General features: G+C 52.3%; 1 protein-coding gene and 1 pseudogene across 1 annotated transcript; one reads left to right on the plus strand and one right to left on the minus strand.

Moving 5' to 3' along the window:
- Positions 1-767: 767 nt before the first annotated feature.
- LOC104023357 (olfactory receptor 14C36-like) lies at positions 768-3976 on the minus strand (annotated as a pseudogene).
- Positions 3977-14501: 10525 nt separating this feature from the next.
- Positions 14502-15431, plus strand: LOC104012825 (olfactory receptor 14A16). The gene has a single exon (XM_009465231.2). The coding sequence runs from the start codon at positions 14502-14504 to the stop codon at positions 15429-15431; it is 930 nt and encodes a 309-aa protein (XP_009463506.2).

Consider the following 15431-nt stretch of genomic DNA (forward strand, 5'->3'; position numbering starts at 1 on the left):
GCAAACTGGCTGAGGGTGCACTCAATCCCACTCTCTATGTCATTGATGCAGATATGAAATAGTACTGGTCCCAGTATGGACCCAGGAGGGACACCCCCTGTTATTGGTTTCCACTTGGGCATTGAGCCATTGACTGTAACTATTTGCATGCGGTCATCTAGCCATTTCCTTATCCGTCTAACAGTCCATCCATCAAACCCATACCTCTCCAATGTAGCAGCAAGAATGTTGTGGGGGACCATATCAAATGACTTAGGTTAGCTCTGCCAAAGAAGTGCCCATTGCCTGTCACTGCGTGCAGTCACAGGACTGCCACACAAAAGGCCTGTGACCAAGCTGCAAGAGCAATCCTTCCTTACAGCAACGCAGGGGCTCAGAGAGAGAGTGTGGAATTTAAAAGAGAACAGCTCCAGAAAGACCAAGCGCTGGTGCTCCCTGGCAGTGCTGCTGTGCCAGGACTCTTTTCCCCTCCACCTCTGCACACAGGCACTGCCACTGCAGCACCAGAAGAAGTCTCAGAAAAAGGATCTCAGATAACGAAGTCGCTGCAGGGTCCTTTATTTTTTTAAATGCACAGAGAACATGGCTCTTATTTCAACAGTCTTTTCAACGCTCTCTGGGTAACACTAGAAAGGTAGATAAGGAATTAGAAATGGTATGAAGAATGACATTTCTTTCAGCACAACACTATCACATGTAAAACAGAGCAAAAATACCTCCACCACCACCGCCAAAACCTCCAGAAGACAGGCTGAGCCTGTAATGAACTACACTATGGGCAATATGCATAAGAAAATGGAGAGTTTATTGCTTCAGAAAAAACATCCAGTCATCAGTTTCCACACTGCATCCTTGAGCTCCTTGTTCCTCACGCTGTAGATGAGGGGCTTCACTGCTGGAGGCACCAACGAGTACAGACCAGAAACCACTAGATTCAGGGATGAGGAGGAGACAGAGGGGGGCTTCAGGTAGGCAAACATGGCGGTGCTGATAAACAGGGAGACCACGGCCAGGTGAGGGAGGCACGTGGAAAAGGCCTTGTGCCGTCCCTGCTCAGAGGGGATCCTCAGCACGGCCCTCAAGATCTGCACACAGGACACCACAATGAAAACAAAACAGCCAAATGCTGAGAAGAGACTAACCACAATAAGCCCAACTTCCCTGAGGTAGGCATCTGAGCAGGAGAGCTTGAGGATGTGGGGGATTTCATAGAAGAACTGGTCCACAACATTGCCGTGGCAGACGGGGAGTGAAAATGTATTGGCAGTGTGCAGGAGAGAATAGAGGAACCCACTGCCCCAGGCAGCTGCTGCCATGTGGACACAAGCTCTGCTGCCCAGGAGGGTCCCGTAGTGCAGGGGTTTGCAGATGGTAACGTAGCGGTCGTAGGACATGATGATGAGAATAGAAAACTCTGCTGACATCAAAAAGACAAACAGAATGACTTGGGCAGCACATCCCTGGTAGGAGATGTCCCTGGTGTTCCAGAGGGAATTGGCCATGGCTTTGGGGAGAATGATGGAGATGGAGCCCAGGTCGACGAGGGAGAGGTTGAGGAGAAGAAATACATCGGGGTGTGGAGGCGGTGGTCACAGACTACAGCAGTGATGATGAGGCCATTGCCCAGGAGGGCAGCCAGGTAGATGGCCAGGAAGAGCCAGAAGTGCAAGAGCTGCAGCTCCTGCCTGTCCGTGAATGCCAGGAGGAGGAACTTGGTGAGGAAGCTGGCCTTGGACATTTGCTGCTTCTGGGCATGCGGCACTGTCTAGGGAGGAAAAGGTGGTGAGATGATAGGGGAGACTTCTGCAAGCAAAATCAAAGCCATTTCCCATAAACCCTCCCCTGCTGCACACGCCCACCCTTTTGCCTTTCTAGGAGACCTTCCTTCAGCTCTGTGGCTGGAACTCTGGTTGGTGCTGGTTCAGTGTGTGGTGAGGAGCACGGGCTGTGCCCGCTGATGGCTGAGGAGTCAGCCCTGCAGTGAGTTCATGGGAACGGTGGGGGCAGGAGCCAGTGTTCGTTTTTGACTTTATCAGATGAAACTGCTCCCAAAACAGAAGAGCTTGTCTGCATCTGCACTGCCAGGGCTAAGCAACGGGGATGGCAAAAGGCAGTTTGAGAGGTTATTTTTACATCTCCCTTCATTCTCTCCTGGGGAGTGTGTTTGGGTGTCAGAAACCCTCAGCATTTCTGCTGCACTGAGGGAGAACAGAGTGAGTCCTACAAGACAAGAGGATTGGCTATGGTTTAGTGAAGAGTGAGGGGTGCTGGTCTGTCCCTCCGTGTTGTTCCCAGCTGCGCAGTGCTTGCACCTTTCTGAGATGGAGGGTGATCACACTCCCACGTTTTCCTGAAAAGTCACCAGACAGTGCTGAGAACAAAGGCATCCACTGCAGACCACTAAATGTCTTCCCTTTTCTCAAGGTCTTAGCACCCCATTTCTAGCCAAAGACACACATGGCTCATTGTGCCTCCTGGAAGGCATCTGACAGTTTGGAAGGACACCCCAAGGAGATGGCCAAGTGTGCTAATGATAGCATCTGATTAAGGGAAAATCAGCTCATTTCCTAGCCTCACAGACTGCATTGCCCAGAGCTTCACAGGTTAGAGGAAACCTGGACACCTCATTGCCTTAAACACATCTGAATGGGAGGAGCCACAAGATCCATGCCCGACTGCAGCTGAAACTATTATTCCCAGAGAGCCTGACATCAACACCAAGAGCAGCTGAGGGAGGCAATGGGAGAGGCAGAGGGACACTCAGGAAAGCCTTTCCCTTACCCAGCACTGCAGAGCCCCTCCCAGATGTTGACAACGCAGGGCAATCACCTTCAGGTCAGTGGGAAATACACTTCATTTCTCCTGCTGGCAGATGGACGAGGAGGTGACTAACACCCTAGATGCCATGGGCTGGCTGAGGGCTTTGCTAGGTGGGAGGGGAGACAAGAGGGGTGTTGCTCAGGGAAGGCATCTGTACTGCAGGGCATGGCTGGCAGGCGCCCATATCTCCTCTGCAGCAGGGTTTCCCGTAGCTTTTCCCTCCCTCCCTGCCCATGTCTCTACTGCCTGGAGCTGTCCCAGCTGGGATCGGTTTCTCTGGCCCCACATCACTTCCCTGTCAGTGCTCCCAGACCTTATCCCAGCCCCTGTGTGCCCAGCTCTGCCCTGCAGCCTCTGTGTGTGTGTGCAGGGGCCAACGAGCAGGTCACACAAACCCTGATGAAACTGGAAAGGTGATACCAGTTTTACCTCTAGGCTGGTGGGGGGTGAAGGTACTTGCTGAGCTTCCTAGTAAACCCCAGGATGATGGTTTAGGAGTCTCAGCCCCTTCTCTAACCTGCACAGCTGAGTTTCCACTCCCACCAAGCCAAGCCAGAGAAAAGTGGAAGCATAGATTCAGGAAAGCACAGACTCAAGCAGGAAACCCTGACCGTACTCATGACAAGTCCCCTTGGAAATGACCTGGGCATGAGCTGGATCTGAGAGCAGTGTTGTCCCATGCAGCACCCTCTCAACAGCAGAAGAACCCTGCCTGGCCAGGGGTCACTCCTTCCATGCACAGCTTCTCCCCACAACACCGTGGGGAGCTCCCCAGGCATGCTGAGTGCTGACCCTGGCAGGCAGCAGAGTCCCTGCCCCAGATCACAGCCCCCTGGGGTGCAGGGACCCTGCTCTGATGGACAGACTTGGGCATCCCTGGCTGCACACCCAGGTTCACACCCTGTGTCTGTCCCTGGGAGAAGGCAGCGGCCATGCCCTGTCCCTCTGATGGTGCAGCAGGGAAGCCCTGCTCTGGAGCACATCCTCCTCCTCTCCACTAGAGAAACTGTGAGAGTCCTCCTGAAAGATCCCATAGGCTGTGGGATGTGCCAGCTTTTGGAGATCCCTCCAGGAACGCAAGGTACGTTGCCCTGCATCCAGAGACTTACCATGTAGAGGGCTTTGAAGATCTCTCCCCCAGAGAGGTCTCGGCCATCTTTCCACTCATGACTGCCTTTAACTTGTCTCTGCCTCACTCATGTCCCCTCCGTTCCTGCAGGCAGCGTCCTCAGCCCTGCTGCGCTTTGCAGAGCTGCTGCTCCCGGGCAGAGCTGTCTCTCTGCAGTGCTGCCCACTTCCCATGAGCTCCCTTTGTCCCACGAGCCCGGCCCAGCTCAGCAGCAGAGGACCAGCCCAAGGTGGCAATTTCTCTGCCCCCTCTGGGCTTCCTCCAGATGTCTCTGGGGCTCCAGGGGAACCTGCTGTGAAACAGGCTGAAGGAATCACTGATGTTCCCTCCCTCAGCTGGGGAGAGGCACTACTTTCCAGCAGTGGCATTTCTCCTCTTGGGAAAAGAGTTGGCCATGAGAATCATCTTTTGTTGTTCCATCATCAGACAGAAACCTGGAAGGTGACAGGCAGGGATCTAATTTCTGCAAGCTGGGGAATGTCTTCAGTTGGGTGAATTTAGGCATTTCATTCTGGGTTTGTGGTCCTAGGAACAGAAAGACATTCAGAATTCTTCTGTCCATGCCGTGTCTCTGCTCTGAAGCAAAGCCTTTGCACATACAGGGTCTTGGACACTGGGTAACAGGTTTCCTTAGGGCAAGTAGGAGCTTGCCTGCTGCCACAGCTGGGGTGCTTCAGCACAAATGTGCACCAGTGCCCTCAGACAGGGGCACAGACAGGACGAGCTGGAGCCGATACTGTGGGAGACAGAGCTGTGACATGGTGGCAAAGCTCAGTACAGCTGGTCTTCAAGGACAGCATCCTCCAAGCTCAGCAATAGTCCAGATCACAACTCCGTCTAAACTTGAAAGGCAATTCAAGGGCATCATCTGCGTGTTTACTACTTCTGGAACTGTTAAAGAAGAAACAAAGATACTGTGTGGCCACTGCTGAGTTTTCTAAGAGCAGGTGTAGGTAAATATGAGAGTCTCTCTTATCCTCTTTGCCTCAGTCTTCCCCAGCAAGGTCTCTCAGGCCTCTGTGACTCAGGGCAGGGCTCTGGAGGAGATCAAGCAGTGGTGGATGTGGATCAAGTCAGGTGGCACTTGAGCAAACGCAATCCTTGCCAGTCTATGGGAAAGGAGAGGTGGCATCCCAGGGAGCTGAGAGGGCAAGCCAGTCTCACAGTGATGACACTCTCCATCATCTTTAGAAGGTCGTGGAGACTGGGGGCACTCCCTCATGACTGGCAGCCCCCAACCATTGCATGCACCTTTCAAAAATGCCCAAGGGATGAGCAGGGAAACTCAAGGCTGTGTGTGAGTGTGTCCGAGTGTGTCCATTCAGACCCCATTTCTGGGTGTCTGAAAAAGAAGGTGGCTGGTTTTCCCCAGGGTAGCTTGTGTCTTGCCATCCTCTTTGCTTTCCAGGATGAAAGGGCAGGATTGCTGGACAGCGGGAGGAGTGGCTGTCTTTTAACCTGCAAGTCAGTGAAGAGTTCAGCATCATCCCTCACAATAATCTTGTGCCCACGTTAGAAAAGAACCAGAGGGCTGGTCAGGCTCAGAGGGATGTGGTCAATGTGTGGTACTCTGCCTGGAGGCATCTAGCTAGAAGGGTCCTGCAAGGGTCTGTCCCGCCACCTCCCCTGTTTCACGTGTTTTTAATGACCTGGAGGAGATGAGAGAGTTCTTTTTCATAGCGTTTGCAGATGAAACCATCTTGAGGAGAGCTGACATGACACTGGAGGGCAAGGCTGCCATCCCAAAGGACATTGGCAGGCCAGAGGGATGGGCAAAAAGGAGAATCATAGAATCACAGAATCATAGAATCACAGAATCATTTAGCTTGGAAAAGGCCTTTAAGATCAACGAGTCCAACTGTTAAGCTAACACTGCCATGTCCACCACTAAACCATGTCCCTAAGTGCCACGCCTACATGCCCTTCCCTGGGCAGCCTGTTCCAATGCTTGACAACCCTTTTGGTGAAGAAGGTTTTCCTAATATCTCATCTAAACCTCCCCTGGCACAGCTTGAGGCCATTTCCTCTCGTCCTATCACTTGTTACTTGGGAAAAGAGACCGACCCCCACCTCACTGCAACCTCCGTTTAGTTCGTTGTAGAGAGCGACAAGGTCTCCCCTCAGCCTCCTTTTCTGTAGACTTAACAAAACCAGTTCCCTCAGCCACTCCTCATAAGACTTGTTCTCTAGACCCTTCACCAGCTTCGTTACTCTTCTTTGGACACGGTCCAGCACCTCAATGTCCTTCTTGTAGTGAGGGGCCCAAAACTGAACACAGGATTCAAGGCATGGCTTCATCAGTGCCCAGTACAGGGGTACGATCACTCCCCTAGTCCTGCTGGCCACACTGTTTCTGATACAAGCCAGGATACTATTGGCCTTCTTGGCCACCTGGGCACACTACTGGCTCATGTTCAGGCGGCTGTCGACCAACACCCCCAGGTCCTTTTCCACCAGCCACTCTTCCCCAAGACTATAGCGTTGCATGGGGTTGTGGTGACCCAAGCCCAGGACCTGGCACTGAGCCTTGTCGAACCTTATACGGTTGTCCTCAGCCCATCGATCCAGCCTGGCCAGATCCCTCTGTAGTTCCTTCCTGCCCTCCAGCAGATCAACACTCCCACCCAACTTCCATCCTAGAGTCCTGAGGGAATTGGCTGATGTAGTTGCTAAGCCACTCTCCATGATATTTGAAAAGCCATGGCAGTCAGGTGAAGTCCCTGGGGACTGGAAAAAGGGAACTATTGCAGCAATTTTTAAAAAGGGTAGAAAGGAGGACCCTGGAAACTACCAACCTGTCAGGCTCACCTCTGTGCCTCAGAAGATCATGGAACAGATCCTCCTAGAAGCTATGCTAAGGCACATGGAGGACAGGGAGGTGATTCGGGACAGCCAGCATGGCTTCAACCAGGGCAAGTCCTGCCTGACCAACCTAGTGGCTCTCTGTGATGGAGTGACTGCATCAGTGGACAAGGGAAGAGCTATGGATGTCACCTATCTGGACCTCTGTAGGGCCTTTGACACGGTCCCCCACAATCTCCTTCTCTCTAAACTGGAAGGGTATGGATTTGATGAGTGGGCTGTTCGGTGGATAAGGAATTGACAGGAGGGTCGCATCCAGAGGGTAGTGGTCAATGGCTCAATGTCCAGATTGAGAACAGTGACACGTGGTGTCCCTCAGGGGTCCGTACTGGGGCCAGTGCTGTTCAATATCTTCATCAATGACATAGTGGGATCGAGTGCACCCTCAGCAAGTTTGCAGATGACACCAAGCTGAGTGGTGCAGTTGACACACCTGAGGGTTGGGATGCCATCCAGAGGGACCTGGAGAAGCTGGAGAAATGGGCCTGTGTGAACCTCATGAGGTTCAACAAGGACAAGTGCAAGGTCCTGCACCTGGGTCGTGGCAATCCCTGGTATCAGCACAGGCTGGGGATGAAGGGATTGAGAGCAGCCCTGAGGAGGAGTTGGGGGTACTGGTAGATGAAAAGCTGGACATGAGCCTGCAATGTGCTCTCACAGCCCAGAAAGCCAACCATCTCCTGGGCTGCATCAAAAGAAGCGTGGCCAGCAGGGCAAGGGAGGTGATTCTGCCCCTCTCCTCTGCTCTGGTGAGACCCCACCTGGAGTACTGCCTCCAGCTCTGGAGTCCACAGCACAGCAAGGACATGGACCTGTTGGAGAGGGTCCAGAGGAGGGCCACGCAAATGATCCGAGGGACGGAAGACCTCTGCCATGAGGAAAGGCTGAAAGAGCTGGGATTGTTCAGCCTGGAGAAGAGAAGGCTGCAGGGAGACCGTACTGTGGTCTTTCAGTACTTAAAGGGGGCTTAGAAGAAAGATGGGGACAGACTCTTTAGCAGGGCCTGTTGCGATAGGACAAGGGGGAATGGTTTTAAATTACAAGTGGGTAGATTCAGAGTAGATCTAAGGAAGAAATTTTTTACAATGAGGGTGGTGAAACACTGGAATGGGTTGCCTAGAGAGGTGGTAGATGCCCCATCCTGGAAACATTCAAGGACAGGCTGGACAGGGCTCTGAGCAACCTGATCTAGTTGTAGATGTCCCTGCCAATTGCAGGGGGGATGGACTAGATGATCTTCAAAGGTCCCTTCCGTCCCAAAGCATTCTATGGTTCTGTGGACTTAGTGTCATCTGCAAACTTACTGAGGATGCGCTCGATCCCCTCATCCATATCATTGATAAAGATATTAAACAGAACTGGCCCCAATACTGAGCCCTGGGGAGCACCACTTGTGACTGGCCGCCAACTGGATTGAACTCCATTCACCACAACTCTTTGGGCCTGGTCATCCAGCCAGTTTTTTACCCAGTGACGAGTACACCTGTCCAAGCCATGAGCAGCAAGTTTCTCCAGGAGAATGCTGTGGGAAACAGTGTCAAAGGCTTTACTGAAGTCCAGGGAACCACCATCCACAGCCTTTCCCTCATCCACTAAGCGGGTCATCTTGTCATAGAAGGAGATCAGGTTAGTCAAGCAGGACTTGCCTTTCATAAACCCATGCTGACTGGGCCTGATCACCTGCTTGCCCTGTACGTGCTGTCTGATGGCACTCAAGATCACAGAATGATGATCTGCTCCACAACCATTCTTGGCACTGAGGTCAGACTGACAGGCCTATAGTTCCCTGGATCCTCCTTCCGGCCCTTCTTGTGGATGGCATCACATTTGCTAACCTCTAGTCAACTGGGACCTCCCTAGGTAGCCAAGACTGCTGAGAAATGTTTGAAAGTGGCTTGGTGAGCCCTTCCGTCAGCTCCCTCAGTACCCTTGGGTGGATCCCATCCAGCCCCATAGACTTGGGTGTGTCTATGCGTAGCAGGTCGCTAACCATTTCCTCTTGGATTATGGGAGCAACAGTAGGACATTTGTCTGCTCATTCCCTCCGTGGTCTCTTCAGTGACAGCTCTCAGTGGGGACTGCTAACACCCTCAGAAATCTGGAGGTTTGCTGCTGACTTTTACTTCTCTACAGGCCACTTCACTTTCAGTATCTGCAGTTTAGGAACTTGGCAACAGAGGGCTCATTAACATGCAAAATTCCCTAACCAGACAAGTCTCTGGGCATAATTTTCTTAATTCCTCAGTTCTTCTGTGGTTAATTAGAGAGATTTCAAAAGTGAAAAGATTTCGGTAATCCAAAAGAATAAGTAATCAAAAACAATAAGAAAGCATTTCTTCCGCTTTTCTTCATTTGTCTGCTTGAGCGATATCAGCGATCTCCAAATGATATTGAAACCAAACGTAGTCAAGACTGAATATGTAGAGAAGTCAAGACCCTGTATGTCAGACACTCTATGGGCAATCTTTGTCCCTACCTCCAACTCTACATGTCTCTCGTCAGGTATCTGGGATCTACGGCACCTTTGTTCAAATCTGACCTTTCTCCACTACAGTCTGGAGCTCCATGTTTCAGGGCATTGGCACCGGTTTCCACCTGTTTTATTTGGGGAACGAGCTGCACCCAGGCACAGAAGGATGTTTCTTAATTGCCAAAAAAACTAAACCAGAGGAAGGCATGGTTCAATAAAAATAAAATACACTCCTCTGCTGTATATTAAGTCCACTCTACCTCCTCTGAAGTCCACTCTCCACAGTGGATAGCCTTAGACCAACAGAAAGCACATTTTTGCATCAAGCACAGATCCCAAGAGCCCCCAAAGCACTCCCTGCCTCGGACTCTGTTTGTCCATATTCAGTCTTTGCACACAGCGAGTCACACACTACGGTCACGAGCTCCCTCAATTCACAGAGGGAAGCAAAAAGACAACGTGAATGGAATGCTCTGTTTTGAATAGCCAAATCTGCATTCATCGCGACATATCTGGGTTACAGGAGCATGTTCTTTGTAGACTCCGCAGCATCTAGATCCACTCATTTCTCATCCTCCTCCAGCGCTGGACAGCCTGGATGCAACAGTCCAGGCTTCCTTTTCTACTTAAAGGAGAGATATCAGTTGTCTCAACTGAGATGCTTTGGCCTACCCTGCCTGTCCACCAGTTCCTGCTCCAGAAAGGCTCCCATCAGCCCTGGGTCACATTTCCTAGTACCATGTTGGGGCTTCAGGTACTCCCATGTATCCTCGCCACCTCTGTGTGGGCAACTGTATCAACCCTTGAATGAAGATGTTAAGCAGAAGTTGAAACATAGGCAGAAAAGAGCTCAGTGTGATAAGTGTATAAGAAGTCTTCATTTTCAGAACTTTGATGCTCGTCTGTAAATTCTCATTATTTTTTCATAGGCCATGGACATGGACCAGCAAGCTGATGGCACTTTCTCTCCCTCTATTTAAATACAGATTTGTACGTCCAGTCCCTTCTGACTGGTAACGTTTGAGTTTGCTCAAGTAGCCCCTGATTTGATTCCTATCCACCGTTGGCTGTTTTCCTCCAGAGTCCTGCCTTGAGGCACAAAGGCCTGGGAGACCTTGCTGGTGATAATTGAGTCAAAGAGCACACTAAATATCTCAGATCGATCTATGCCTGCTCTTACTAAATTTAGGAGTAATCCCATACTGTCTTTGCTTCTTCTTTAACTGTCCCTGAAGTAGTAACAGCTCGTTATGGTGCCCTTGAATTTACTTTCAAGTTTCAACCGAGATTTGTTATAGACCATTGCTATGCTTGGAGGATGCTGTCCTTGAAGACCAGCTGTACTGAGCTCTGCTGCCATTCAGTGCTGCTGACCATTGGATCCCCACTAGAAGTCCCCAGCATAGGCCAAAGTCTGCTCTTCTAACATCCAGCATCTGCAGTCTCCTGTTTTCCTTCCCCACTCCCCTCAGGAACTGGGACCCCAATATTTCAGGGTGACGACAAGCAAGACTTACAATGATCTTCACATCTCTGACAAGCTCTTCCTTGCTGGCAAGTATGAGATCCAGCTTTGCATTACCTTTGTTGGCCCATCTGGCAGCTGTGCTCGGAAATTGTCCCTGAATCTGCCTGGAGATTCTGGAGAATCTCCAGAATCTGCCTGGACTGTTTGCATGCTGCTGTGCTCCCCTTCCAGAAAATGCCAGGGTCATCAAAATCCCCAGTGAGGCCCAGCACGCCAAGCTGTGTGACTTGTTCTACCACGCCTTGGCAGTTACTCCATTGATGTCAAAAAGCACAGGCTCCAGCTCGTCCTGGCTATGCCCCTGGCTGAGGGCATCGGTGCACATTTGGGCTGTGGCACCTCAGGTGCAGCACCAGGCCAAGCTCTCACTTGTCTTAGGGAAACCTGGTACCAAGCATCCAAGACCGCATGTGTGCAAAGGCTTTGCATCAGAGCAGAGACATGCCAGAGTGGACAGCAGATGGAAAAATAAAGCTGAAACTGGATGCCAAGAGAGTGAGCAAACCCTGCTGTCCCAGGGACAGAGAGAAACAGGGCTAGGAAATGCAGCCCTGGAAAGAAACAGGTTTACTTCAGTGGTGTCTCTGCTGCCCCTGAGGGCCTTCAGTGGACGTGAAGGTGATCTCCATGAATGAGAAGGTGCTGCTGACAGGCCCACTGTGAAAACTGTTGGTCTGTTCCTTGGCTGTATCATCAAGGGGGTGAATAAAGGTTGGTGCAGAGCAAATCCAGCAGTCTGAGAATGTAGGCACCCAAGTGGAGAGCCCAGTGTGATGTGCCTTGTGTTCCTGGACTGCCCTCCATCTGCTGGATAGAGAAGGGACAGACCTTGCCACAGTGCAGTCGTGGCCATCAGTGGCTTGCACAAAGGCACCGAACCTGTCTGCAGTGCTGTCCAGAATGTAATTGGGCAATGTGGGGATGAAAACCATCATTATAGTCAATGGAGATCTAGTCAAGCCAGCTGATGGAAAAGACAGAGAAACGTAGCTCTCCCTGTGATACAGGACAGTATTTGTCAGATGGCAGTGCAGGCTGCCAAGGAAATAGTAAATAGGGACAGGTGCAGCTGTGTTGCACATGCCTTGGACAACCTCTGGTACCTCAAACATCACCAGCTATTTCACCTGAACAGCCAACTCCTGACCTACATCTTCATCAATTACCATGGGAGCTGAGACAAGGAACTCACATGATTCCTCACAAGAGGAATCCCACGTCCTGTGGGTTTGTGACAGGCAAGGGAGGGAGCTCATTCCCCTTCCAGTGCTAACAATAGAAACGTAGGATGAGATGCCTCGATTGACTCAGCTGAATCCCTTCCCTCAGCAGGAGTAAAGAAGATCCCTGCCTGTCTTTGTGTGGGTGTCCTGCTTAATAATAAGACAACAAAGGTGATTTTTAGACCTAACTCTGCCTCAGATAGGAGAAATGACACTGCAGGAAAGAAGTGTCTCCCCCCAGCTGAGGGAGGGAACATTCAGCTTGTTTCACAGTAGGTTCCCCTGGAGCCCCAGGGACACCTGGAGGGAGGCCTGAGGGGGCGGAGAAAGTGCTGCCTTGGGCTGGGCCTCTGTTGCTCAGGTGGCCCAGGCTCCTGGGATGCAAGGAGCTCATGACAAGTGGGCAGCACTGCTGAGAGACAGCTCTGCCCAGGAGTGGCTCCTCTACAAAGTGCAGCAGGGCTGAGGGCACTGCCCGCAGGCACCGAGGGGAGAGGAGCGAGGCAGAGAGAGGTTAAAGGCAGTCTGGGGTGGGAGGACAGAGCTGAGCTTGTTCCCAGAGAAATCTTCACAGCATTTGACACGGTAAGTCTCTGGCAGCAGGGCAATGCAGATGAGTATCCTGGACAGGTCTTCCAGAGCTGGCACATCCCATGACTGCTAGGACCTGTCAGGATGTCTGTCTTGGCTTCCCTGGTGTGAAGGAGGAGGACGTACTCCAGGGCAGGGCTTCCCTGCTGCACAGTCAGAAGGACAGGGCATGATGGCTGCCTTCTCCTGGGGATGGCTGCAGGGCTGTGAAGCCAGTTGTGCAGCCAGGGTGCCCAGGGCTGTCGTTCAGAGGAGGGTCCCTGGGGGGCTGTGTGCCAGAGCAGCCTGCCCAGGGAGCTTCCCATGGCGCTGTGGGGGGAAGCTCTGTGTGGAAGGAGCGACTCCTGGCAGGGCAGGCAGGGTCCTGCTGTTGAGAGGGTGCGACATGGACAAGGGCTGCTTACAGCTCCAGATTACCCCCAGGGCATTTCCAAGGGGGCTTTTCAAGAGGAAGGTCAAAATGGGGATTATGTTAAATGGAAGGAGTCAGTGCTTTGAGTTTTCTCCTCTTGGTTGGCTGGGTGGGCAGTGGGAGATGGAAATTTACGTCTCCGCTCTGGAGAAGTCACTCAGATCCCAGTTCTAATTAGGACTTGTCCGAGTTTCTCCTGAGTCCCTGCACATACAGAGATACCCCTGGGCAATGCCTTGCTGCCAGGAGGTGTCTGCGGGGCAGAGCTGAGCACACAGCAGGTGGGATGGGGTCTGTGAGCATGGAGAGGGAGGAGATGTGGGGACAGAGAAAGAGGTCATGGCCAAGAAGAGCTGCAGGCAGCAGACACATGGGCAGGAAGGAAGGGAGACAGATGTGGGGGGGTGAGGATTCAAGTGCAGCTCAGACACCAACGCTGCGTGTGCTGTCATGCACATATGGCCATGGAGGAAAAGCATCCAGCTCGTGCCCTGTTCACCTGTGCGGCTCTGGGTACTGCAGTGTGTGTGGCTGGCACTCATCTCACCCTCCCTTCAGGACGTAACAAATTCAGGAGAGTTTTCTCTGTCCTTGGGAGCTCCTGCTGGGTTGCAGGCTGCCCTCCCGTAGGGCACAGCTCTCCCAGGGCATCTCTGTGTTTTGCAGGAGCCCCATGGAGAAGACACCTCGGTGCTAAGGCCATTGAGATGCTGCTGGGTGGCTGCATGTGGGCAGCTGTCATGAGCCCTCTGTGTCCCTGGTTGGGAGGGCAGAGCTGAGATCCTCCTCAGGTGCGATGAGATGGGGTGAGGGGTTTGCAGATGTGCACTTGGAAACTGGATTCCTCTGCTCCCAGCACTGGCCTCTTTCTTTTGGGGGGAACACCCGAGTGCGATAGTCCTCCAGCTGGAAGAGCTGCCAGCACAGGGCAGCTGAGAGCAGGGCTGATGCACAGAGCGGCTGTCCTCACTCTGCACTAAGGGACAGTCCCTGTGCCCAAGCTCAGCACCCACAAGGTTTCCCTTGCAGTGCAGCAGAAATGCCAGGCATTGCTGCATTCCAACCACTGCTCAGCTGTGCTGGGGCAACTAGAACAGAAGGCACAACCCAAACTGCCCACAGCTCTGCTCTGCAGTCAGGTGAATTGGGAGCCACAATGCTGAAAAGCTCTTTGATATCATGAGTGGATTTAATCTGAGATCACCCCGAGTTCCTGTTTACCTACTTGTGTAGGGCAGGACTGAGTCCTGCAGAGCCCCCAGCAGAGCCTGCTGCTCCCTGGGGCACCCTCAGCCAGCACCAGCCAGAGCTTGTGACAGGGAGCTGCCAAAGGTGTTCCTGAATGGAGTGAGACAGTTTGCAGAGGCGTTTCCATGAGAAATGGCTTTGATTATCCTCAGAGAAGTCTCCCCTGACTTGTCCTTGTCCTTTCCTCCTTGGCAGTGCCCCATGCCCTGAGGCAGCAGATGTCCAACAGCAGCTCCATCACCCACTTCCTCCTCCTGGCATTCACAGACACAGGGGAGCTGCAGCTCTTGCACTTCTGGCTCTTCCTGGCCATCTACCGGGCTGCCCTCCTGGGCAATGGCCTCATCATCGCTGCCATCGCCTGTGACCACTGCCTCCACAACTCCATGTACTTCTTCCTCCTCAACCTCTCTGTTCTTGACCTGGGCTGCATCTCTACCACTGTCCCCAAAGCCATGGCCAATTCCCTCTGGGACACCAGGGCCATTCCGTACTATGGTTGCACTGCACAAGTCTTTCTGTTACTCTGTTTTATTGCAGCTGAGTTGTATCTTCTCACTGTCATGGCCTATGACCGCTGTGTGGCCATCTGCAAACCCCTGCACTACGGGACCCTCCTGGGCAGCAGAGCTTGTGTCCACATGGCAGCAGCTGCCTGGGGCAGTGGATTCTTCTATTCTCTCCTTCACACTGCCAACACATTTGCACTACACCTCTGCAGAGGCAATGCTGTAGATCACTTCTTCTGTGAAATCCCCCACATCCTCAAGCTCTCCTGCTCACACTCCTACCTCAAGGAAGTTGGGCTTATTGTCGTTAGTGTCTTTGTGGACTTTGGGTGTTTTATTTTCATAGTGGTGTCCTACGTGCAGATCTTCAGGGCTGTGCTGAGGATCCCCTCACAGCAGGGACGCCACAAAGCCTTTTCCACATGCCTCCCTCACCTGGCTGTGGTCTCCCTGTTTTTCAGCACTCTAGTGTTTGCCTACCTGAAGTCCCCCTCCACCTTCTCCCCATCCCTGGATCTGGTGGTGGCAGTTCTGTACTCGGTGGTGCCTCCAGCAGTGAACCCCCTCATCTACAGCATGAGGAACCAGGAGCTCAAGGATGCCTTATGGAAACTGGTCCAATGGATGCCCTTTCACTGA

The sequence above is a fragment of the Nipponia nippon genome, unplaced genomic scaffold (assembly GCF_047370975.1).
Source record: "Nipponia nippon isolate SJK-2023a ecotype South Korea unplaced genomic scaffold, ASM4737097v1 scaffold_77, whole genome shotgun sequence".
In the NCBI taxonomy this organism is placed as follows: Eukaryota; Metazoa; Chordata; class Aves; order Pelecaniformes; family Threskiornithidae; genus Nipponia; species Nipponia nippon.